Here is a 26,776-nt window from a genome sequence, read left to right on the forward strand (position 1 = left end):
TAGCCCTGCAGTAATTGTCAAGAAAGATTAAATAGCGATCGGCATTTTGGTACTTGGCAAGCCTTACGAGATCATATTGGTACGTTTCCCAGCCACAGCCTGCTGTTTGCTCCTATGGGATTGTCTGCAAAATCCAGTCTACAAACAGTTTCTCCTTCTGCGTGTTCATAAAACAAACAAGATTAGCGCCGGCAGCTTTGTAAGCTAAAAGATGGCAAAATACTACTAATAATCTCCTTTGCTGACTGTGCCGCTCTTCCATTTCGCGTGCGCTCTCTAATGTCTTTAACTGCTGTCACTTTCAAATGATAAGGACACCAAATGCAAACTGTTTAATGAAAGATATTTTATTGCATGCTTTGGGCACACCCTGTGAGACAAAGTGCCCTATAACAGGACATTATTTGCACCAGAATGGTTTGTTTTGAGCCAACTGTATTTTTTCTTTGCACTCCTAAGCTGGACACTTCACGGCACTGTGGTCCAAATCACAAAAGGCTCCATAGAGAATTCAGATTTTCTTTTGAGAACTAAAGATCGTATTGAGTTTCTTTTAACTTTCTTTAATTAAGTGTTTGGAATGCCTACCTGTGGATTTTCTAATATGCTCTTTAATGCTCTTCTATGAGCTAATAGAAGCAGCGTCTATCACATCCCTGTCTCTAATTCTGACATTCTCTCTCTCTCCTACAAGTAACAATATTAATCTGCGCTTTCCATCCCATTTGAGCCGTGCCTGTGTTTTGGCTGCCTTTTTCTCGTTCCCTTCCGCCCTCGGGCATAGCACTGAAATGCTGGCCTTGCTCCTGCAATTCCTGTCAAGAGTGACTCCCTCCCATTTCCTTTGTCAACAGAAGAATGGTTTATCATTGCCAGCTTCGGTCTTCTCAGCGCCCTTACCCTTTGCTACATGATCATCAAAGCCACGGCCACCTTGTATGCCACAGAGTAAGTAGCAACACCTTTCTTTTTTCTTAATACACAATGAATTTTGTTTTTATGTAAAGCAGCCAGGCATTCACAGTGTGTTCCATCCCATCTAAAATCATGAAAGCACATTTAGGCTAGAGCCAGAGGGGGCCAAAACCCATTTCAGCCCCTCATCGCAAGCTCTATCTTCCTTCTTCTTTTGCGTCAGGAAGCCTTGTATCGGCTCCAGTGTGAATACATTCGGCAGGTTTCAGGAAAGAAACGGGAGACTTCAGGTGCCGAAATCCAGAAAGTGTGCTCACGCTGGAGCCGACACAAGATACTGCTCACAGTAATGGGCCTGCCGGTTTCAGCCCAGTGTGGCCCTAGCCTTAACACCGCACTCTGCTTTAAAGGAGAAGGAAAATTGTCTTGCACTTGGGGGTGCCAAATGTTAGGCACCCCCAAGTGATTGTATTGACTTACCTGAAACCCCGGGCCGTTGCTCCTATCAGCAGAAAACTGCACAGGCCCGGGGTTATACCAGTGAGCACCACGGAGCAATCCTCTTCCGGCTTCTTTCTTCAAATTTCCCTGACTTTTAAGTTAAAGTTCGGCTTTTCGCTCTACTGCGCATATGCAGCCTCACAAAGGAAGAGGAAGATGGAAGAGGATCGCTTTGTGGTGCTCACTGCTATAACCCCGGGCCGGTGCAAGAGGCTCTGATTGGCAATACATCTGTTTTTTATGCAGCCAAAACTTGCCTCCAAGCCTGGAATTCAAAAATAATCACCTGCTTTGAGGCCACTGGCAGCAACATCCAAAGGGTTGGTAAGCAACATGTTGCTCACAAGCCATTGGTTGGGGATCATTGTTCTATGGAGTGGCAGAGTAGATTAGTTGCCCCTGATTAATCTCCTCTAGTAGGGACTAATCACTGAATGCCTCCCCTGCAGCTAAAATGGGAACTGCCGATGGGGTGCCTCTGCTTTCCAAAGTAGCCTGCAGTTTAATAGCAAGCCAACACTGGGCTGCATACGTGTTATTCAGCAGCGATTTGCATTTTAGCCTCTGGGGAAGGATTCAGAGGAGACTAGTAGTGATGTGCGGGTCGGGATTTCCCTAACCCGACCCTAACCAACGACCCTAACCAAGCCCACGCTCGCCCGCATCCGCACTTTCCGAGTTGCTTTTATAAATCCGCCCCCACCGATGATGTCACAAAAGGGCAGAGCGAGCAGCACAGCGTCTATAAGAGACGGACCCAAAAGTTGATTTCATTTGACGGTGGCGGGCAGGGAGAGCAGGAGAAGAGCAAAACCCGCAACCGCTTAAGAAAAGCGAGTGGGTATCTGGCCGGCCCGCACATCACTACAGACTAGTCATCCCAGCTAGAGGAGTTTGTCTTTGCCCTAAAACGACCCCCTTATATTATAAACATTTCTGATATGTACCCGATATTTTTTGTTATTTTATGCAGCACTTCTCCAGTTTGCCGTTTCGTTGACTTGAATAAGAGACTGAAATATGAAATAGGAGAGGGCCTGCATAAAATATACTTAAATAAATAAACGTTTAGCCTTACAGAGCATTTTTTTTTTTATTAAAGATGGGGTCAGTGACTCCCATTTAAATGTTGGAAAGAGTCAGAAGAAGAAGGCAAATCATATCAAAAACTATAAAAAAAAGGAAACGATGATGGCCAATTGAAAAGATGTATTAGTATTAGCCATTCTATAACGTACTATAACTTAAAAGTGAACCACCCTTTTAATATTTATATATTTGCCCTGTTATTTTTGAAAACATGAATGTGTTTTTGTCTGTGTGTCGGGAGAAAGGCATAAAACCTTTTTGCAATTTAATCATAAACCAGTGCAATAGGTTTAAGCCAGAATGGTGCCACTGAGACTTGCAAAATAGCTTTTTGACTACCTTGCCGCTACGAGAGGTCCTGAGACATGAATGGATTCAAGCTTCACTCTTCTGAAATGTCTGTCGTTTCTGAAGCAAGATGCTTGCGGCTCATATTTTGCTTATGATAAACGACTGCAAGTCCATCAGGCCTGTAACGTTAGGGAATCAATACGCTGTTCTCATTGTGAGTGCCTATGCAGTAATGAAATGAGCTGTCCATATACATAAGAGCATCTCTCTCTCCGGAATGCTATTTTAAAGGTATATAAAAAGATTGACTTTCCATTACGCTGCTAGGATAATATACATTTTATTGCTACTAACTGACGTGGTCATTCCACGAGGCATAATTATGAATCAAAATTTTTTTTTAAAAAAAGAAGACAAATTTCAGTTAACCCATTACACAATTTTTTTGTTATATTTTTACGTTTTTTTTTTTAATATTTTGTCTCTGTAGTACTAATGCTGGTTCCATGTCCGTGGTGATAAACATTACTGTTACTGCCTTTCATTTCCACCATGTTTAAAGGGCAAGGAAAGGCATGCTTTAAAGGGCAAGTCAAACACAAAAATAAAAATGTGCCTACTAATAAAAAAACACAAGTCTAAGCAACTTTCCAATATGAATTTATTAAAAATTGTCAGTGCTTTTAAAGTAGTTTTTAAAATTACAGCTATTGAAAGCAGCATTTGCTTAAAGGAACAGTAACACCTAACAATGAAAGTATTTTAAAGTAGGGATGCACCAAATCCACTATTTTGGATTCGGCCGAAACCCCCAAATCCTTTGCGAAAGATTCGGCCGAATATGCATATGCAAATTAGGGGTGGGAAGGGGAAAACATTTTTTACTTCCTTGTTTTGTGACAAAAAGTCACGCAATTTCCCTCCTCACCCCTAATTTCCATATGCAAATTAGGATTCAGATTTGTTTCGGCCCGGCAGAAGGATTCAGCCGAATTCTGCTGAAAAAGGCAGAATCCCGAACCGAATCCTGGATTCGGTGCATCCCTAATTTAAAGTAATGAAAATATCATGTAGTGTTGCCCTACACTGGTAAAACAGATCTGTTTGCTTCAGAAACACTACTATAGTTTATATAAACAAGCTGCTGTGTAGCAATGGGGGAAATTGAAAAAAGTCTATATGGCACTGGTTAAATAGTGGATAACAGAAAAACACCATTATGTTCTATAGATCTGCTATCTGCTGTGTTACCTGCCCCCATTGCTACACAGCAGCTTATTTATATAAACAATAGTAGAGTTTCTGAAGCAAACACCCCGGTTTTACTAGTGCATTATATTTTTATTGCTTTAAAACACTTTCATTTTTTGATGTTACCGTTCCTTTAACTCCTGGTTGTCACTTTTTAAACATGCTGCAAAAGTCTTAGTTTCCCAGCAGGTCTGTTAATCAGCTGCCTTGTCTTACATTGTATCAACAGTCTGATCCATCAGGGCAGAGAATAGAAAGGGACAGACACTGCTTTCAATAGCAATACATATACACATAACTTACAAACCATAGAAAAATTGTAACGAATGTATATTGCAAAGGTGCTTAGAATTAAGTTTTCTTTTATTAGGCAAAAACATTTTTTTTTTTTTTGGGTCGACGTCCTTTAAAAAAAAAAAAAAGTTGTGTTTCGGGTTAATTTATTGAGAATTTCTGCAAAAACCCTACTTGTCCCACCCATCTGTTCCACTTCCTGCTGCCTCTGATTAACAGACCTGTCTTTGCTGGAGAACTCCGAATTTTAAATAACTTAAAGCACTGACAATTTTTCATAAATTCATATTGGAAAGTTGCTTAGAATTCTGTTTTCTTTTATTAGCCCAAATTAGTTTTTTTTGGGTGGACATGTCCTTTAAGCACGTTCCTTCTATATTTTAGTGGCACATTCTTGTTTTTTTTAACAAAGTGTTGTCACCCCTACTTGCAATGTAGAAGATGCCAAGTGAAGTGACCTCATTTTAGTGTAAAGAAATAATCCAGTCCAGGCGAGAACATGAATCATCCCAAACCCTGTGCATGCTCCCTGGCTCATTATTTTGTTTCTTAGCGATACCACACAGATCACATGCCTGTGTCATCGCTAACCCCGCAAGGCTTGTCTGGGTTCATTGCAAAGCCAACATGGTGTGATATTGCCATGCCAACGCAATGTTCCAACTTTTTATTCATTCCATTCAGCTCTCCATTTTGCTGTATCTCCAATCAGGTTTCTAGGGTCAAAATTACCCTAGCAACCATGCATGGATTTGAATAAAGGTGGCCATAGACGTAGAGATCCTCTCGTTTGGCTATGTCACCAAACAAGCGGATCTCTCCCCGATATGCCCACATTGAAGTGGGCGAAATCGGCCTGATCCGATCCTGGGACCTTTTCTGGAAAAAATACCGGCCTTCCTATATATTTATGTTTTTTCCCTATTAATAACATTGGGATCAACCATCATTTTTACCTGCCAGACCAGTAAAATATCGGCCAGGTGTCAACCCTAGGCCCAACGATCGGATCATAATAGATCCTATACGGGCGGTCAGATCACGGGACCGAATCATTTTGCGGATCTCTCCCCACTATGCCACATTGAAGTGAGCAATATCGTGCTGATCCGATCATGGGCCCTAGGGCCCCAATGATCGGATCATAAAGGATCCTATACGGGTGGATCGTGGGACTGCATATACTCATAAATGCAGCTGCGATCCAACAGGATTTTTTAACCTGCCCGATCAACATCTGGCCGACTTTCAGGCAGATATCGATCGGGGAAGCCCATCTGATGGCCCCACATACTGGCCAATAAGCTGCCGTCTCGATCTGTCGGCAGCTTTATTGGCCCATGTATGGGGGTCTTAAGAGACTGGAATATGGATGAGTGGGTCTGAATAGAAAGATGAGTAATAAATAGTAGCAATACTGATAAACCTGTAGTTTTACAGACCGTTTTTTAGATGGGGTCACTGACCCCCATTTGAAGGCTGGAGAGTGTCAAAATTCAAAAACGATATAAATTAAAAAATGAAGGCCAATTGAATAGTTAATTAGAATTAGCCATTCTGTAACATACTAAAAGTTAAGCTAAATATGAACCACCTTTTAAGGATATTGAGGGAGATATTATGTTTAATCAGAGTAGGCTTTGAGTTCAGGGTCCTCTGAAACCCTCCTGGGACTGGGATTTATATTATTTATTACTGCTTGGGGCATCTCACCATGAGACTCTCCTCTGCAGGCATCTCTGGCAGTTGAATATACCAGTAAATAAAGATGCAATGTTCATGGCTTATAAATGGATTCTGTTTCCTTGTTCTTACTCTTTATTATCTCTGCTCACCTTCCAGAGTCGAGTGGTCTTGATGCAGCGCACTCATAGGAGACCAGAAAAACGAATTTCCACCTGTTGCTTAACAAGCTGCAGAAGATCTTATTTTGTTTCAAATAAGAATATATATATATTTTTTCCATTGCTTTCATTTTAGTGCCAAATCTTCTGTGGACTTGTCAATACCTAATTAAACAGATATAAAGAAACACACTGTGTTGACTTGTTTTCTAACATTTACGGCTTTCTCAGACATTCCATTCTGCAGCTCTCATGCAAATGCATGCTTTTATGATATATTATTTAAACTGCCTGGTACTAGATCAACATAGTTCATGCCTTATGTTCAAATAATAACTCTTCTACAGGCTCACATTAATTCCTCCTTCGCCATCAACTATTTATACTGAGCCGGAGCTCAAATAGGCTTTAAAGAAAGACAGCAATATCATATAGTGTAGTCATTTCTACCTGGTTTGCTACCTTCGGTGTAAATTTAGAATAAAATTTTTGTGCCATGCCGAGATACGGAGGTGGCCCCCTCCCTTTGGGAGAGCCGAGCAGCTGCACAGTTCATGAGCTACTTATTTTTATTTTATATTTTATTACCCGGCTGAAGGAAGAGGTTGTGCCTAATACCCTCTGACTGTTGCACCCTAGGCTTCTTCAGCCTACCCTTAGTTCCAGCCCTGTCTTTTTATGGGCACCAGTGCTTTACCAGATCACCTTTAGGGCAAGTTTACTAAAGCTCACCAGCAAGGGTGAACAATATTTATATCATCTTACCATCTAATTGATTGTAAAAGGCAGGGCTCTCCTGCCATGAGAACCTTGCCTCTGACAGCAAAAAGCCACCTCTTGTAACTTTAAGAGCAGAATTTATGGGTTTTAACCCTGAAATGCGGCTCAGCTAGTGCGGAGAGCGATATTGCGCTCATTTTACTACCGATTATGCCCGTCTTTGACCCGATCCAACGCTAATTTTTATACGCGGCATCAGACCTCAGTCGGTAGCAACCCATAAATCACTCCTGGTAGAAGGTACTCACACTTTCAATCGAAATATGCATTAAAGAATCTGTCCCAATAAATTCAGTAATGACTTCCCAGTAGGCTACAGGACCAGAACTAGGGGCAGGGTAGCTGCACCAATGAGGCGAGTTGCAAAACTCGTCAGGTGGCAGCGGCAAACGAGTTACCAGGGTCCACAAAAAGCCGCTCCTGCTGAATTTTTAAACCAGAAATCTGGCTTTACTAGTGTAAGAATGTGCAATTGCACTAAGCACTAGCGTTGCGGCCTCTCCCTGGACCCCCGTGCAGGTAGGGTTGCCACCCGGCCGGTATTTTACCGGCCTAGCCGGTAAAACACCTACCAAGGCCGGGGCCTGTATTACAAATTTACCGGCAGTGTAGCTGCCGGTAAATTTGTAATACTCCTAACAAAAACCTTCGACCCGCCCCCAATCGCTCAAAATGTACCTTTCTGCTGCCTTCTGTCCAATCACGCATTTTGGCTCTGCCCCATTATGTCACAACACGCCCCTTTCTACATCTCGACCCGCCCCTTTCTACATCATGACCCGCCCCTTTGTTCCCGCCCCCACCACCATCCCTACGTGCAGGAAAGGTGAGCGAACGAAGGGGTTCAGCATTCCATATTAGATGCGCACTCCAGGAATTCCAAGGATGCTGGTTCACGGCACAGCACCCAGACCACCAACGGAGATCGGTGAGTAACCTTGTTTTAACTGTGATTAAGATAAAGAAAGCGGCGGGTTTGGGGCAGTTACACCCAAACCACATCCTTAAATTGGTGAGCGTCTAAATATACAAATTGCTAATTCAACCCGGAAATTCGGCTCTTCTAGTGCAGAGAGCGCTCTCTGCACTAGCGACGTGGACCCTCCAACCAAACAAAAACGAAGGCTGCCTCGGGTGGCAAATTGGGCAGGATCGCCCCTGGGGGTAGCGTTTTTTAATAGCAAGGGGTTTAGTTCTCCTTTGATAAAACATTATCCAATTAAAACTCCACTCACACTTGAGTAGAATAAAAGTTGCTCATCGCCTAAAATCACCCCATTTTCAGCACTGTCCCCAATTCGTGTAGCTGTCATTTCTCCACTCTGCAGCATGGTCCCTGGCGGGAGCACAACCTTCTGATCAAAATAGCAGACAGCTTTATGCCCATACTATTAACGCTTTTAATGTCCTGTATAGTTTAGGGCCCTAAATTGAATTTACTGTGGGCCACTGTGTGTTGGTATTGCTGAAATGCAAATGCTAAAAAATTGGAATTATCAAAATGTTAAATATAGAATCTCTTCGGGAAGAATGATGTGTAATATTCCTTCAGCCATTAACAGCCTATGACAAAGGAAATTAATTATGTTAAAATATATTACTGTCACATGACCAAAACTCCAGTATGTTACATCAGAAGATCTGCCAGTTTGTGGCAGCCATTACAAAAGGAGTTCCACAAGCTCTCCATAACTGCATATGCAAAACATGAGTTATTATGGAGTATTCCTCATTTTTTAAATGTACAGGCTATCTATGTAAGCAGCAATATATGTTCATGGAATGTCGGTGTACAGCATGGTTGTAAGGTACTATGTTTACAGACCTAATCCAGAATGCTCGGGACATAGTGTTTTCTAGATAATGGATCTTTCTGTAATTTGGATCTTCATGCATTATATCTACTAGAAAATCAAGTAAACATTAAATAAACCCAATAGACTGGTTTTGCTTCCAATAAGGATTAATTGTATCTTAGTCTGAATCAAGTACAAGGTACTGTTTTATCATTACAGAGAAAAGGGAAATCATTTTGAAAAATTTGGATTATTTGTATAAAACGGATTTTATGGGAGCTTTCTGGATAACGGGTTTGCGGATAATGGATCCCATACCTGTACTACCATCCATAGGTCAGCATGACAATGTCACTGTCCATCAGTAAGAGGTGTAATAGTGAATGCAGGCAGGTGGATGAAGAGCGCTGTTCTATAAATGTTATTCTAAGTAAACTCTATAGCTATAAGTATAAGATTTTTGGAAAACACAAATTTGCACACCCTTCAACTGCAGTGTTAAAACACTTCGGTGCATATTACTGTGGTCTCCAGTCCCCTTGAAGTACTTTACCATGCGTATTTCTCTAGTATGTATATACTGTTATTTTAGACCTTGTCCTAACCTAATTTATAATAGTCACGGGAGTCACAGATCTTCTTCCTAAAAGACTTGGTTAAAGCACTGCAGGCATGATATTATCATCACATACCTTAATTTACCAGTTTTAAAGGGTAAATTCACCTTTAAGTTATCTTTTTTTGTGTGCCATACTCTGCCTGCCCTATGCTCCCTGCATGTGCCATACTTTGCCTGTGTGTGCCCTGTTGAACATAAGCCTGGTATTTATTCTGGGGGTTTGTTTGCATTTGAAAATTATTGTTAGTGGCCCCTAAGGTGTTTAATCATGTGCTGGGGGTGCTGTGTTATCCACAAGGGAGGAGGAGGCATATGGATTTAAGGGTAGGTCTTAACATTTTTCACGTATGAGTGATAAGTGATATCCCTGCAATGAGCCCCAACCATTTGGTTTTTTTGGTGTGCTACCACCATTAATGTGTACAGTATCTTATGGTTACATGGGTGTGGTTTAAAACAGGGAGTGGTCAACACTTGCTTCCATTATTGGCCCTCCACTATGTAGGCCAGAAAAATTCCAGAAAGAAGTTGGATAGCACTGATGTAGAGAGTGATATTCTGAGACAATTTGCAATTGTTTTTCATTTTTCCGATTTGTGGTTTTTGAGTTATTTAGCTTTTTATTCAGCAGTTCTCCGGGTTGCAATTACAGCAGTCTGGTTGCTGGGTTCCAAATTACCCTAGCAACATGCACTGATAAGATTAAGAGACTGGACTGGGCTGGCACAAAGAACATCTGTATGGCAGGGTGATGAGAAAGAAGCCCTTTCTGCACTCACGTCACAAACAGTCGCTTGTTGGCAGAAGAAGGAACATCTCATTCCAAGAAAAACACCTGCTACCTACTGTCAGATTTGGTGGAGGTTCCATCATGGTGTGGGACTAGGGCCCTTGTTAAAGTCGAGGGTCGAATATCAACAAATTCTTCAGGATATTCAACAATGACCCTAAACACACTTGGAATATATATATATATATATATATATATATATACAATATTCTGGAATGGCCGTCACAGTCCCTCGATTTGAATATCTATGGGATGATTTGAAGCAGGTTGTCCATGCTCGGCAGCCATCAAATTTACCTGAACTGGTAATACCGCCATCCAGAATCCAGACAGTCATCAAAGGCTATAGGAGGCATCTAGTGGCTGTTACATTTGCAAAAGGAGGCTCAACTAAGTATTGATGTAAAATCTCTGTTGGGGTGCCCAAATGTATACACCTAATTTTGTTATGATGCATATTGCATATTTTCTGTTAATCCAATAAGCTTTATGTCACTGCTGAAATACAACACTTTTCATAAGGATACATTTATATTAAAAGGAAGTTGCTACTTTGAAAGCTCAGCCAATGATAAACAAAACTCCAAAGAATTAAGAGGGGTTCCCAAACTTTTTCATATGACTGTGTAAATATATATATATATATATATATATATATATATATATATATATATATATATATATATATATATATATAAAAACCCACTATTGGTGCACACATGACCCAAAGGCCAACCACCTGGGTGCAGGTCAAACGAACATGTAACTCATACAAAAAAGCCGCACTCCTAGGTCTTTGTCAAATACAAAAATATCCAAGTGTTTATAAATAAACACTTGGATATTTTTGTATTTGACAAAGACCTAGGAGTGCGGCTTTTTTGTATGAGTTATATATATATATATATATATATATATATATACAGGTCATACATACATACATACATACATGGTCACAGCCTCGCCCTCATTGCACTTTCCCTAATTTGTTATAGTATATGTGTATGTGTATATATATATATATATATATATATATATATATATATATATATATATATATATATATATATATATATATATATATATATATATATATATATATATATATAGATCATGGTTTTGCCTTCATATCAGAGAAGTCTTCTGGCTGAAATACGTGGAATTGGCGAAGACCACTGCATTAGTAAATATATATAAATACTCTAAATATCTTTAATCCCCCAGTGTGGCTCCGAAATTCCACACATACTATTAGAGGACTGTATTCTGCAATGAATAATTATTAGAACAGCACTAGAGAACAAAGAACCTTTAGAGAGTGCTGCTGGAGGAGAGCGTAAAAGCAACAGAGGAACATATAGGGAAGCCATTTATATAACTATGTACATTGTATTATTTTTCCGAAATATTTTTGTATAAAAGTCGACTGTACGACGTGTATGCTGGCGCAAGGCTGGGTGATTAATAGGATGTGAGTGTTGGAATGGGAGCTTATTGGAAGGGACAGTGCAAAAGTTGTCGGTTTTGTACACAAACAAGGCATACGACTTTGCAAGGGCCATGTTTGTCTGCTGTGCAGTGTTTGTGATTTCCTGCAGCTATTCACTGTGATGCATGGCTCAGAATATCTCACCGCTTCTTTGTAGAAACTGATAACTACCGCCAGAGAGAAATCAAAAAAAGAAAAGATTTACAGAAGCAACAGCCTTAAGTTTATGTCATAATATGAAGACTCGTCGGATGATAATAGTGCATTTATATTTTCACGGCAGCTCTAAAGTTGGGTGATACCATCAGGGGGGTACTTATCTACTGGGTCTGGGCCAAAATGGGGGCCCGGCTGTGCTGCATGAAAGGAGCCGAACTTGACGTCACGAAAGGAGCTGAACTTGAAGTTCTGAAGCCACGAGTTCAGTTCTACTAAAAACCAATGTGTGTTTTTTTACTTTATTAAACCCCTGGCCACCAATGTATTATTTTAATACTCTATAGGCCCCTGCAACCAATGTTTTTTAAAAAGAATATTCTCTGGGGCCCTAATGTTTCTTTTTAACTTTTAAGGGGGAGGGCCTGGCGCCAATGTTTTTTTTTTATCTTATATCAATGGCTTTTTATAACGTGTGTCGGGGGATTTACCGTTTTTAGCGCTGATGTCTGTGTGGTTGTTTATCTGTGGTGTGGGCGTGATCTTGGGTGTGGCATGGGGCCAGGGCCAGAAATAGGTGTTGGCAGAAGAGGCACCTGCCTAGGGTGGAAAGATGTGGGGGCGCTGGGCAGGTACCTACTCAAAAGTTTTCTGCCTACCTGCTAGTCCAGGCAGCTTCCTCCCCTACTGCTCTCACCCCTTCTCTCCTCCCCTCTAGCACCCCCCCTCCCTCCATCACTCCCTCCCGTGCCCTTCCCCTTCGTTACACACCTTGTTATGCGGGTGCTCTTGCGCATGCGCACAGTTGCGAGAGTGCACTTCTGAGCGTGTGCCTGTGCGCACAGTTCCGAGTGCGCGCACGTGCGCGCACACGGGGGGGGCTTTATCCTGCCAAGTGCCTAGGGCACCCTGTCAGCATGGCCCGGCATGGGGCTGGGTGGAAAATGTTGTTGTTCGGGGCCCTGTGATTTCTAATGGCAGCCCTGGATAGCATATCTAAAGAAGCACACTCTCCTGTAGGTTTGACAGTAAGAGGAGGCTATAGCTCCATCTTAGAGTTTCTGAATGAGAAGCCATAGTGAGTTGCACATACTCGGTGGCACAGTTGGAACAAAAAAATTGCACCTGGCCCTCCTCACCCCACCAGGACACACACTGCTTGCACTCTCCTCTGTGTTTCATGCACAGTGTCTCAGGCAGACTCTATGGGGGGGTGAGCAGGGGATCCCCTGCTCCCATTGTAGTTATGCCGGTGAGGGGACACAGGAAACACTATCCATAGAGATAGAGTACATACTTTTCTATATAACAGTACCAGCACACAAAAGAAAAAGAGTTGAAATTAGGGAAGAAAGCAAGAAATATCCTTGTGATCCTAAGCTCAGCAAGTTTCGTAGCCTAAACATAACTGTTTCATCAATTGCAGAGTAAAATCTGTATTATCTGTCTTCTATCTGAATGGGATCAGCAACAAGAACTGTTTGAGCAAAGGCAGATTAATCACTGGCTCGGTCATTTGAATGGACCCATCTGTACTCAAGTGCAGACACTGCACTCAGAAATCCCCGCTTCTTAAAAGCCAAAAGGGATATGGTGATTGAGAGTGTTAGAATGCTAATTGCAGTCTTCATTAAAACCAAACTACTGGCATCAATTTCAGCTCATTAAAAAGGAATTGCGTCATCTGCTCCTGCCCCGGTAAGGTCAGAGACACACTGTCAGATTCAGGGAGATTAGTCGCCCGGCGACAAATCTTTTCGTCTTCAGGGCGACTAATCTGCCTGAACTGCCTTTTTCCTCATGAGGCGACATCGGAAAACGAAGTGCTCCGAGTGCCATCCTGCCTGCGATTTGCATTCTAGCCGGCTGGAAGGCAGTTCGGGCTGTCACCCCAAAGAAGAGGAGATTTGTCGTCGGGCAACTAATCTCCCCGAATCTGACTGTGTGTCTCTGCCCTCAATCTTTCTTTCTTTTCCAATTATATTTATTGGTATATAGACAGTAAGAACAAAAACAGCAAAGCAAAAGCTCACCATAGCGTTTGTCAATTTACAAAACAAAAGAAAAGAATTATTACATAACAATCCATTACAAATAAAACATCAAATAACAGAAATTCATCAAGAGAAATAAAGTAACATAAAATAAAGTTATATAAAATAAGATCTTCCTCTCTACCGACCAAACAATAAAAATATTTAGCAAATTAATGGACAAAGTTATCACATCATCAATTAATCTTGGAACTTCAATGAGTATGTAAAGAAGAGTCTTCGTCAGAATTATACATAACCTTCTCAATAAAGACTCTGTCCTTTAGAAAATTTTCTCTAAAGCCCATGTTACCATATCTAAAACCTATTGCTTCATCCATGCAAAGAGACCTAAAATAAAATAAAATAACCTTTAAATCTCCCTCAATCTTTATAGATTAAGAATTTAAATAAACTCATCTTTAAAGGGGTTGTTCACCTTTGAGATAACTTTTAATATGATGTAGAGCGTGATATTCTGAGACAATTTGCAATTGGTTTTCATGTTTTATTACTTGTGGTTTTTGAGTTACCGGTATTCAGCAGCTCTTTTTTGCATCTTAACCAATCTGGTAACTAGGGTCCAAATTATCCTAGCAACCATGCATTGATTTGAATAAGACACTGGAATATGAATAGGAGAGGCCTGAATAGAAGGATCAGTAATAAAAAATAACAATACATTTGTAGCCTTGCAGAGCATTTGTTTTTTTAGAAGGGAGTCAGCGATGCCGATTTGAAAGCTGCAAAGAGTCAGAAGAAAAAGGCAAATAACCATAAAACTAGATAAATAACGAAAACCAGTTGAAATGTTGCTCAGAATTGGTCGTTCTATAACATAATAAAAGTTACCTTAAAGGTGAACCGCCCATTTAAAAAATGTATCTAAATAGGACTGGGATGATTAAAGCTTGTCCTTCAGATATTCCTTATTATATAGACTTAGCAATAAAAATCATAAAGACGTCTTTGTAAATGATTCAGTGTTTCATGATTATTTAGCAATTTTCTATAATAACCCATGATGTGATTTGCAATAGGATCCTAATGGAGTAATCCATCATTTGGTATGCTGGGGCTTTAGCTTTGCCAGAGAGCAAAACTGATATGTGTAGAATAAAAGCCAATGGAAAAGTGGCTCTGTTATCAGTAACATGACCCTTCCCTGTGGGATTAAAGGCTCTCTTATTTCTGTTTTACATGATTTCTGCAGCTTCTTGCAATTGTATTATTTTACAGGTTGCAGAAAACAAATGACAGTTCTATATTTATCTGCATGGTTTTTATGATTCAATTGGAACATCTGTATATCAAACTGGTAGTTTCAATGGCAGTGTAATCCCTGCCGGTTCTGCTACTAAGGATGAAGACAATTAAAGCTACTAGTAGCAGCTACAATGCTGATAATTTACTGATAATTGTCTCTTATTGTGTTTTAGCAGAAGCAATTATAAGCCTTGTCTATGGCAGGATATTTTCTGACGTGTTGTAGCTTTGACAAGTAGCTGCTACTAGTAACCTAATGTGTCTTCGCCCTAAGGGTGAGGGCACACAGGCAGATTCAGGGAGATTACTTGCCCGGCGACAAATCTCCTCTTCTTCAGGGAGACTAATCTCTCCGAACTGCCTTCCCGCAGGCTAAAATGTAAATTGCCGATGGGGTGGCACTCTGAGCAATCTGTTTTCCAAAGTCACACGAAGTTGCCTGACGAGGACACTTCGGGCGACTACATGATGGCCTTGCGATGTTAATGTGTATGGCCAGCTTTATAAAACTTCATGCAAGGACTGATGAAGTCCCTGTCATAAAAGGTCCCCACTGCAGTCCAGTTTTTTGCCTGGGGGGCCCAAGTGATTGAATGACCCACCAATTAACCAAAATATAAGCTTCTTTCATATTAATAAAATTGTTTAAAACTGGATTATCTGTGTAAATAAAGTGCAGCTGCATTGTGGATGTGCTTACTAGGGCATGGTTGGTGCTTACATGGTAGAGATATAGTGAATTAAGTACCCTCTCTTGTAAATGATAAGGATATTATAAGTTACAGAGGAGTTTCATGACCATATAAAAACACAATTTTACTTCCTTGTTTTCTGATGAAAAGTCACATGATTTTAAGGATTCGGATTTGTTTCGGCCAGGCACAAGGATTCGGCTGAATCTGAATCCTGTTTAAAATGGCCGAATCCTGGCCGCATACCTAACCGAATCCTGGATTCGGTGCATCCCTACTTCTAATACCCTCATATCTTCAACAGGGATACTTTATTATAATACATACGTTTCAGTAAATTTTGTGACAGAAATGACATCACTACTCACCGTTTATAACTGATGACATCAGTACTCACTGTTTATATAGTGAATAAAGTACCCCCTCTTGTAAAATATAAGGATATTATAAGTTACCGAGGAGTTTCATGACCATATAAAAACACGAGGCCGAAGGCCGAGTGTTTTTATACAGGTCATGGAACTCCGAGGTAACTTCGAATATCCTCATATTTTGCAACTGGGGGTACTTTATTTATTATAATACACAAATTTCAATGAGTCATGTGACAGAAATGACATCAGAACTCACCGTTTATAACTGATGACATCAGAACTCACCGTTTATAAGGATATAATTTACAGGATATTCATGGCTTTTGTGTATTATAAGGAAATAATTTACAAGATATTCATGGCTTTTGTATATTATATGTCTTTATATTGGTTGTGGCTTCTAAAATGTATTGGCATAACTTAAACACATTATCAACAGTTGTAAAAAAAAAAAAAAGGAAAAGTGATTACACTTTTCCTTTTTTTTTTACAACTGTATATATACACCATGGGCAAATATTCATGATCTGAATCAATTCCATGTGTTTTGGGCTTTGTGGATAGATTACATCACATGTAAACAGCTTAATACAGAGACAACTAGATGTAACTGGGCTCCACAGCAAATTCATTTTAGGGCCCCAACATATCCAGAGGCTGTTCTGTTTTACCAATAGATATTGAAATTGCTCATTAACCAACATCTGACTGAATGAGGACATTTTTATAAATACATGATTTGCTCTCTGTGGGCTGTGGCTTCAGCTACAGTAAATCATGTTTCATTTTTATTGGAGATTTGTTGGGACTGCACTACAGCAGTGATCATTAAAGGGATTAAAAAGAGCTGATTTTTTTTTTTAGATTTCATTTTTAACTCTGACATGAGGCTCAACATGTTTCACAGGTGCCTTCAACCATGTGACTTGCGCTCTGATAAACTTCAGTCACTCTTCACTGCTGCACTACAAACTGGAGTGATATCACCCTACTCCCTTTCCCCTACTAGCAGTCCATTAGCAGATAAATTGGAAGTTAACCAGATAACAGCTCCCTGACACTTGCATTTCTAAAAAGTGCCCCACCTAGTGATAGATATAAAAATAGCACTCAATAGTAAAAATCCAAGTCCCCTTGAGTTACATTGAGTAGGAGAAAAATATCTTATCTGAAAGCAGTTCCATTGTGAACAGCTGGCTCTTTCTGAAAGCACATGACCTGGTACAATGACCCAAGATGGTCTATACACCAATATTGCAGCTAAAAAATAAATTTATAGGATGAAGAATACAATTTTAAATAGCTAAATGAATTACTTGGAACGTACACATTGATTGGTGTGATTATCCATTATTCCCCACAAAAGTTGGTGAAGTAAGCTTCACAGTTAAGGGTTCAAGCACACAGGCAGATTTTGTCGCCTGTCGAACTGCCTTCCCCTGCCTGCTGCCTGCCATAATGACAAAACGCCAGCGCCAATGCACTTGTGGCACTTCAATTTCCCAAGTCGCCCTGAAGTTTCCTCATGAGGCAAATCGAAGCACCGCCAGTGCATTGGCGCTGGCGTTTTGTCATTATAGCAGGCAGGAGGAAGGCAATTCGGGAGATTGTCGTCCCACAGAAGAGACGATTAGTCGCCAGGCGACTAAATCTCCCCGAACAACAGTTATTCACATAAAGTAATGGAAACACTTGTGTAGACGAGGATAAAAAGTAAAATTATAGAGCTGGCCTAGTAGTGTTCAGTATAATGGGGTTAATAAAGGGATGCCCAATAGGGATAATTTGGCATAAATGGGAAAGAAATGCCCATAAGGTTGTGATACACAACAAGATATTCAGCTGGTCACCAGTAGATCTCAAGAACAGCGCATGGTCCATATGCAACTGTGTTAAAACTGTTTGACATGTAAACACTATGTGGTTATTCTGATATGTAAGTTCCCTCCTCCTTGGATACAAAAAAAAGGAAATGTCAGAATCAATTAATCTTTGGGCTTTGTCATGGGTCAGGGAAAGAGAAGTTACATTTCACATCAATGGACTTACATGGCAGATCTGTTTGCCGTCCTTTAATCATGCTCTAATCAAAGCTGAAAGGGCTTTTATTCACTGATATTACTGTGCAATTGCATTTGATGCCATAACAAGGCCCCCTTTTTTACATACCTTTTAAGTTAATCTTTCATAACTGGCTGTCATATATAATCAAGCAAGCCAAAGAGAAGAAATAAGGGGAAAAAAGGCAAAAATGTTCAGAGAAACAAGAAGATGGAACAGAGACATAACTAGACATAACTGCTCCTTCAGTACCCCAAACCATAAATGATCTGGATGCCCACATTTAATTAAACAGTCCCCAGTCTGGATCCCCACTGGCTGCTTTATGCATTACATTAGTCCTTCCAAAACTGTCAGCTTGAAGTTAAAGCGATACTGACACGTTCCTATAAAAATCAAGTGTCGGTATCAAGTAAATGCTGCACCGGTAATCGTTCCCCTCAAAAGCCCCCCACAAAGCCGACCCCAGTCCCCGCAAACCTGAGTTCATCTGACCCTCCAACAATGATTTTTAGAACCGTTTCACTGACGCTGGGCTGGGGGCTGCGTGATCCTTCCATAGGCTGATTACGAATGAAAACAGGACTTTAGCCTATGGAAGGATCGCTCTGCCCCACCCCAGCGTCACTGAAGCAATGCGGAAGCTCTGTTAGTGGTGTCAGTCTGTCTGCTGCACACAGGTTCACAGGGCTGGGGGCGACTTTGCGGGGAACGATTACGGGTGCAGCATTTACTTGATACTGACACGTTCCTGTGATTTTTATAGGTGTCAGTATCGCTTTAAATTAGGGTAAAATTTGCAGTGAAACCATAGCTGATCTCCTAGATGTACTTGAAAACGTTACCCCCAAAATTAATATTTAACCAATAGATAGTTTATATCATATTAAATAGCATATTAAAGAATCTTACCAAACTGGAGTATAGATATAAGTAAATCAGTTAACTCGTGTTATGTTATAGGAACTGTAACACTAAGGGGCACATTAACTAAGGGTCGAATATCGATGGTTAATTAACCCTCGATATTCGACCATCGAAGTAAAATCCTTTGACTTCGAATATCGAAGTCGAAGGATTTACCGCAAATACTTTGATCGGTCAATCAGAAATTGATTAGAAAACTTATGGGGAAGGTCCCCATAGGCTAACATTGAAGCTCGGTAGGTTTTAAGTGGCGAAGTAGGTAGTCAAAGTTTTTTTTTTTAAAGAGACAGTACTTCGACTATAGAATGGTTGAATAGTCGAACGATTTTTAGTACGAATCGTTCAAATCGAAGTCGTAGTCGAAGGTCGAAAAAAACTTCGAAATTCAACGTTTTTTTACTTCGAATCCTTCACTCTAGCTTAGTAAATGTGCCCCTAAATGTAAGTAAAATATTGTTTTTTACCCTTCTGCAATAATTGCTCAGTTTATTATTTACAATTAGTTATTAATAACATCATGATAAAACTTCTGGTTTTCTCAAATAAAGGCGACATTCACTCTGCAAAATCGAATATGCAGTGCTCCACAACCTAGATATTAAGTCAGGCTAGGTGGAGTGAATGTCGCCTATTGCCTCATTCGAAAAGTCCAGAAGCAGAGTTTTATCACAGTATTTTTAATAAATCATGGATCATAAAAGACTTTGTGCAGGATAGAACTATTGGAGTGGGGTACAATGGATTTTTTACCTACAGATTTTTAGTGTTACAGTTCCTTTAAGGATGTCCTATTTTTAGCATCCTTTGACCTGGTTTTTATTTCTTAAAGTTTTTGAATTTTCTGGCTTTTTCTTCTGCCTTATTCCAGTTTTTTAAATGGGGGTCACTGACCAACTGTCACTAACAATCAGACTGTAGTTTGAATGACTGATTACAAGAGAAATGTCAAGTTTTTATAGCTTTGGCTGGACAACAGCAGCTGTCGAAATATATATATATCCATAATAGCCTGTCATCATTTGCCATAGAGCATGGCATACGCCATACCTCCCAACTGTCCTGTTTGTAGAGGGACAGTCCCTCTTTTGACAGCTCAACCTGCAGTCCCTCGTTTGTACTGGAAAGTCCCGTTTTTCTCTGCACTGAACAGCCAGAAAAAGAAACAAAGATTCTAACTTAATTGGCTTTTGGCAGAGAGCCCAGAACAGCCACAAGCTGAATATAAGAAACTTTTGTAACAATTTCATTACAAATAAGTAATATAGATAACAGGTCACTTGGGAAATGTTAGACTTACAGCTTAAAGGGCAATTCACCTTCATTAGCAAAACTGTAATAACTGAAAAATAAAACACAGAAAACACAGGAATATGTCCAAACTTTCATAACCTGCCAGTTGCTAGGCGCGGCAACTTTTTTGTCCCTCTTTTTATTTCCAAAATGGTGGGAGGTATGGCATACGCTCTGCTATTGCCACAAGTCGCCAGTAACTGGTGTCCACTGGTCAGAAATGCTTTAGACAATAATATGCTCATAGGGCAGGTCGCTAGGGATCCATTGCTAGAAACCAGTAGCAGGTGCACATCATTTTTAGTCGGAATAATGCATTTCATTCACAGGCAACCCTAGGTGGAACTACTGCATGTTCAGTATTCTGCCCCTGATTAGTCAATTGGTTTGAGATATAAAAGCAAATTACAGGCTGATTATTTGACATTACGTGTGCAAAGCACCTGGAGATGTTCATTAAATTGATTTAATACTGCAGCATAATCATTTGACTTCACTGTGATGAGGGCCTATCCTATAACAGTCTTAGGAAGTTAGGAAGAAGATCACAAAACCAGGCATGTTCTGTTGCCTTAGTTATTTAGTAATGTGAATTTTCTTTTTTACCCTGCAGAGGCATTTCTCAGGAGCTACTCCTGGTGGCGCATCTGTCTGACAGCGCCATGCGTGCTGTTGTACACGTAGCAGAGCTTATCGCATGGAAAAACGATATTGAAGATTTCAATATATGTTATACAATGCTCTATTCCTAGAAACTTTGCAATTGGCCTTAATTTTTTATTTTTTTATATAGTTTTTTAATTATTTGCCTTCTTCTGACTCTTCACAGCTTTTAAATGTAAATCACTGACCCCGTCGAAAAAGGAAAAAAAAAAACAAATGCTCTGTAAGGGTAAGGGCACACGGGCAGATTCGGGGAGATTAGTTGCCCCGGCGACAAATCGCCTCTTCTTCATGGCGACAATCTCCCCGAACTGCCTTCCCCTACCTTCCGGCTGGCTATAATGAGAAATCGCCAGTGGGATGGCAATCGCTTCGTTTTCTGAAGTCGCCCGAAGTTGCCTTACGAGGAAAGTTTGTGCGACTTCGGAAAACGAATCGCCACGAGGAAAGTTTGTGCGACTTCGGAATATGAAGTGCCGCGTGTGCCATCCCGCTGGCGATTTTTCATTATAGCCAGCGGGAAGGTAGGGGAAGGCAGTTCGAAGAGATTGTTGCCCAAAGAAGAGGCGATTTTTCGGCAGGGTGACTAATCTCACCGAATCTGCCAGTGTGCCCTCAGGCTAAAAATTTACAGTCGTTGCTACTTTTTATTACTCGTCTTTTTTTTTATTCTTAAATTGGCCTTACATAAAACTGCCGATATTGGTCCTTTACACTCAGCAGCTTATCTGCCAGTATATGGGGAGCATCGGACGGGTCTCCCTGATCGATATCTGGCCAAGATATCGATCAGGGAGGTTTGATTTTTCTAGCCGATGCAGTCCTTATCCCATCGGCACCCAGTCTCTTCCTTGTAATCTGATCGTTCAGCCCTAGTGCCGATTTACCCGATATCGCCCTGCTGTTGGTTTAGAGGTTGCCAATGAGCGGATCTTATCGTGTATGGCCACCTTAATTCATATCAATACATGGTCGCTAGGGTAATTTGGACTGTAGCAATCAGATTGCTGAAATTGCAAGCTGGAGAGCTGCTGAATAAAAAACAAAATAACTCAAAAATAAAAAACTAAAGCCAATTGCAAATTGTTTCAGAATATCACTCACTACATCATACTAAAAGTCAATTTAAAGGTGAATAATCCCTTTAAAACATCTAATAACACCAGAAAGAGAGGATTTGTGCAAAGTAGAGGCAATGTCTCCAAGGATTTGGCAGCAGTTAGCAGAATATTCATTTTCAGGCTGATCTAAGTGACCTCTAGATGGAATTTCTAGAACACAGTGTTGCATTATCAGACTTTTGGAGCCAGGCTCTGGCTGTTCATAGGATCATATATTACATCTTCCTGTATGCAGGCGTTCTTACTGACATTCTGTTTGGGGGCTTGTTGGGGGAGAAGGGTTACAACCTATTAAACGTAGAGATGCCCAAAATACCATAAAAAGTGTCTTGCTCTGCTCTAGTGAACAATTATTTTTAATGAGGCATCTCTGAAACAGTGGGGTCTCCTGGCTTTATTTACAGTAACATGAAAAGCTACATAAAATAAAATTGTAATGGTTTCCCAAATTCATAATTGTTCAGAATAATGTAGGTGTAACAGAACAAGCTAATTGCAGTTCCTATATGAGATCACTCATGGTTTCTGGTTTGAGTGGTTTAGGATGTGCTGAGAAATTAATTTTGTGTCGCTGTAAGCTGCAATAATGAGATAGCGCTTTTTCTCTTGGTACTTAATATTCTTTACTTTGGCCATAATGGGTTTCACCAGTACTGGCATTTTGCCTCAAAAAAACACATTAGTGCATTTTTAGCCTACTGCCTGTACTAGTGGTGTCTAGCAGAAGGGGTGCTTTTGTACCCCTTAAATGCGTCAGAGCAAAAAACTGGCTTGTGGCATAGCCCTTAGGCTTTACAGGAACAAATATGTCTAAAAGGGGACAGATTATGGCTTGGAGCAGTGATCCCCAACCAGTAGCTCGTGAGTAACATGTTGCTCTCCAATCCCTTGGATGTTGCTCCCAGTGGCCTCAAAACAGGAGCTTATTTTTGAATTCCAGGCTTGGAGGCAAGTTTTGGTTGCATAAAAACCAGGTACACTGCCAAACAGAGCCTCAATATAGGTTGACAGCAGTGCCGGCCTTAGGCCTATCGGACCAATTGGGCCCAATAGGGCCCCGCACCTCTGGGGGCCCCGCACCACAGGGCAGCACAGATAATATTTCCCTCAGCACATGATGCTGCCTGGCCTGCCCCCAACTTTGAGAGTCCAGCCCATCCCCAAATCCATAGGTACAGCACACCCCCAACTCTGATAAGCTAGCCTGCCCCCAACTCTCATAGGCCCAGCTTTCCTCCAACCTTGATAGGCCCTGCCTGCCCCCAATCCAACCAAGCCTGCTCCCAAGCTGAATCGGCCCAGCCTGCCCCAAACTAATTGGCCCAGTCCACTCTCCTATTTCCTCCCTCTCTCTCTTACCCTGTGTGCCCCTATTATGTGCCCTTATTTCATCCCTCTCACTCTCTTACCTTGTCTGCCCCTTTCCTTTCTATTTTGTGCCTGTATGCCCTTATTTTCCTAAATACTTGGTGTGTCAGTAGCCAGCAACACTTTGTCTAGGGGCCCCGCCAACATGGTCCCAATTGGGCCCCACATTTGATAGGATCAGCCCTGGTTGACAGTCCACATAGGGGCTACTAAATGGCCAATCACAGCACTTATTTGGCACCCCAAGAACATTTTTCATGCTAGTGTTGCTCCCCAACTCCTTTTACTTCTGAATGTTGCTCACGGCTTCAAAAGGTCGGGGATCCCTGGCTTGGAGCAATGGGAGGTGGTTGGAGATGTGCTTTGATCCCAAGTCTCAGCACCTTCTTTGCCAATCATGTTGTGTAAATTGGGGGCGGCTTCAGAAGCATCTGCTTTCAGGGGAATATGCAGCTACACAAACAGGAACAGGAGAACTGGGGTAAGATGCCTTTGCCCTCAGATGGCTGCCTTCAAAAATTCCTGGTTCCTGGGCTGTCGGCTTTGTACTACTTACCACATTAGCTAACCTAATGAAACAATGATATCCCAGATGTTATTGGTCCGTGACATATAAGGCTGTGACTGATAATTCATCCCGTGGTCCAACAGACCACAGCCGGCCTCTACTGTACAGTGGTTTGAGTTCTTGTTAAAAAAGAGAAACCCACATGTGTCTTGAACTGCTTGCGCCTGTTCTTGTTCAGGCAACAGATGCTTTTTTTTAGACCTATGTTGTGCTCTGTGTCTATTTTTGAAATGAATAAACTAAAGTGAACTAATTTATTGTTTTGTGAATTTTCCAGGTAGTCTCTTCTTTCACCGTAACTCACTATCCCCCCGGAGCCTGGGCTACGAGACAGAGTTGTCCACTATTGAACCTTCGCTTGACATTTACGACGAGAACAAAACTTGAGCTGTTCCTTCATCTGTTCTTCTGTCAGATGCCCCACCATAATTGTCTTCTCTTATCCCCATCCTGCGTTACCAAATCACCAACTGTCCTGTTGTGTGTCCTCTGTCTGAAGTGATGAGCCCAAAGTCAAAAGCACAGTGCCCTGTCCTCTCCCACCAGTGATTTGGGAAGCAGCTTCAAAAGAGAGCACTAGATCATGATGAACTTTGTGCATGGAAAAGCACAAACATCTAGTGTTTTTTTTTTTTAATCAGTTATCAGCAACTTGAGCTCGAGAGAAATTGTGACAGAATCACTTCTGGGATCTGCTATAACATTTATATCGGCATTTATTTATCACGGCAGAGCTGCAAACACCGGACGAGAACTATAAATATTCACTCTGTAATTCCTCACGTACTTTGACATTTTGCATCTCTAATAGTTGGAATTGGAACACCAATAACAAGCTTTTTGGGGATTTGAGTTATGAAACGACCAAAGGTTCATCAGGAACCCAATAGCCTGGCAGTTATTGTTGTTTGCACTCTATGGGGTGTGTGACATTCATTGCATCTTTTTTTTTTCAGTGCAGTATTAATAATAATGGCTTTGGTGGAATGAGCAGACACCAGGCTAAAACACAATGGCGAATCAAAATTTCCTTTCTACTGTATTTTGTGAACTGCATAATTAACACCTTTATTTGTTCTTTCCATGCAGTATGGATATAAGTGCAATCAAGTGGATACTGGTGGATACAACAAGAGTTTGTTTTTTTTTGTTTTTTTTAGTCTACGGAGCTGATGGCACTGGTTGACTGCATCTTTATAGTTTGGCCTATTTTTTAATAGGATGGAAGGATCATGCTAAGAGGACCATAAAACCATTTCTGGCCAGTGCAATGCTAGATCTGTGTTGTCACTTACAATACTGATATTCTTTTCCCAAGATAATACAGCGACGCATTGTACACAGGAGCTGTAAGACATTTGTATTCGCCTGCCATTCAGTAACAAGAGCTATGTTTTAAGGCCTAGGCTACACAACATGGCTGTGTCCAAGGAACAAATCTAGAAGCTGTTGTAATAACCATGTTTCGCTGTGGTTCCTGAAAAGGTGATATTTTCACAGCTCATCGTAACCGTAAAATAGGTTACCAGTGTGAAAAAGATGCAGGCATCAGTAAATGCTGGACGGTGTTTCTCAGCTGAGAGATGCTTGGTTACAAATGACTTGGGTAAGTGTGTAATCATTTACAGCATTGCTCCACGACTGGAGAGCTCACGGTGGAGTGAGGTGGGAGGGGACCTTTTCCAAGTAGCAAGGACGACCATTACTAACCTTGTTATTCAGCAATTACCTGCCAGTTAAGCAGCAGTCCTCCTTTGAAGGGACTTGGGAACTGCAATAAATGGAAATTCATTGAACACTTTTAACCAAGTACCCTGTCATTTTAACAGTATGTTTTTACTTAAAGGGAAACCATAGCCTCGTTATAGTAGTGATTATATTTAATACTATTATATAAGCCAGTCCACGATTTCTCCACGAAACATTCTGTTTGTGTATGTTAACATGCAACTGACATGAAGCTATGGAATTCTGCAAAGACCTTTGGAGAAAGACACTATCTTGTGATCAATAGATTAAGGCGGCCATAGACATAACAATAACGATATTTTTTGGAAAAGATCTTTCCAAGAAAGATGTTCCTTTTAATACACACGTGTAGAGCTGAATCGTCAGATATACAGGTAGATATACAGCTAGAAAGAATAGAATTCTACCTGTATCTGACGATTCAGCACTAACAATGGCCGATGTTTGGGTGCAATCAAAGGCACCCAATCAAAATTTTCCGTCCAGCCTGATCGACGAGTCGGGAAAAGAGCTGACCGATATTGGCAGAAGACTTGAATATCGGTTGGCTCCTTTCCCACCATTCACGCACCGAATATTGTATGAAAATTTGTTTTGTACGATATTATCTGTGCGTCTATGGCCACCTTTAGACTTGCTCTATGTATCTGTCAGAATAGAAATATGCAGAGAAGGAAAGTTTCTTGGGTACAATACTTGCTTTGACACAATACTGTGGCTTTGGGTAATGAAAAATCATGAACTGTGCTGGTATAGTTTCCTTTTAGGATATTGTTGCACCTTATTAAGATGGGTATAATAATGTCAAGTACTAAGCTCTGGGCACACAAGACACATCAGTGTTATACA

The 26,776-nt window shown here is 40.9% G+C and overlaps 1 protein-coding gene across 2 annotated transcripts in view; it reads left to right on the forward strand.

Moving 5' to 3' along the window:
- Nucleotides 1-26,302, forward strand: part of rnf130.S (ring finger protein 130 S homeolog) — a 139,758-nt gene extending 113,456 nt beyond the window's left edge. Inside the window, exons 8-9 of one of the 2 annotated variants that reach the window (XM_018254937.2) lie at nt 855-948; nt 6,184-6,373. In XM_018254937.2, coding sequence (XP_018110426.1) covers nt 855-948; nt 6,184-6,199 — 110 coding nt within the window. In that variant the 3' untranslated portion in view covers nt 6,200-6,373. Of the gene's footprint in view, nt 1-854; nt 949-6,183; nt 6,374-24,455 lie in introns of those variants that run through there. The other variant, XM_018254938.2, reaches the window with a different exon arrangement.
- The last annotated feature ends 474 nt before the right edge of the window (nt 26,303-26,776 follow it).

The sequence above is a fragment of the Xenopus laevis genome, chromosome 3S, assembly GCF_017654675.1.
Source record: "Xenopus laevis strain J_2021 chromosome 3S, Xenopus_laevis_v10.1, whole genome shotgun sequence".
Lineage (NCBI taxonomy): Eukaryota > Metazoa > Chordata > Amphibia > Anura > Pipidae > Xenopus > Xenopus laevis.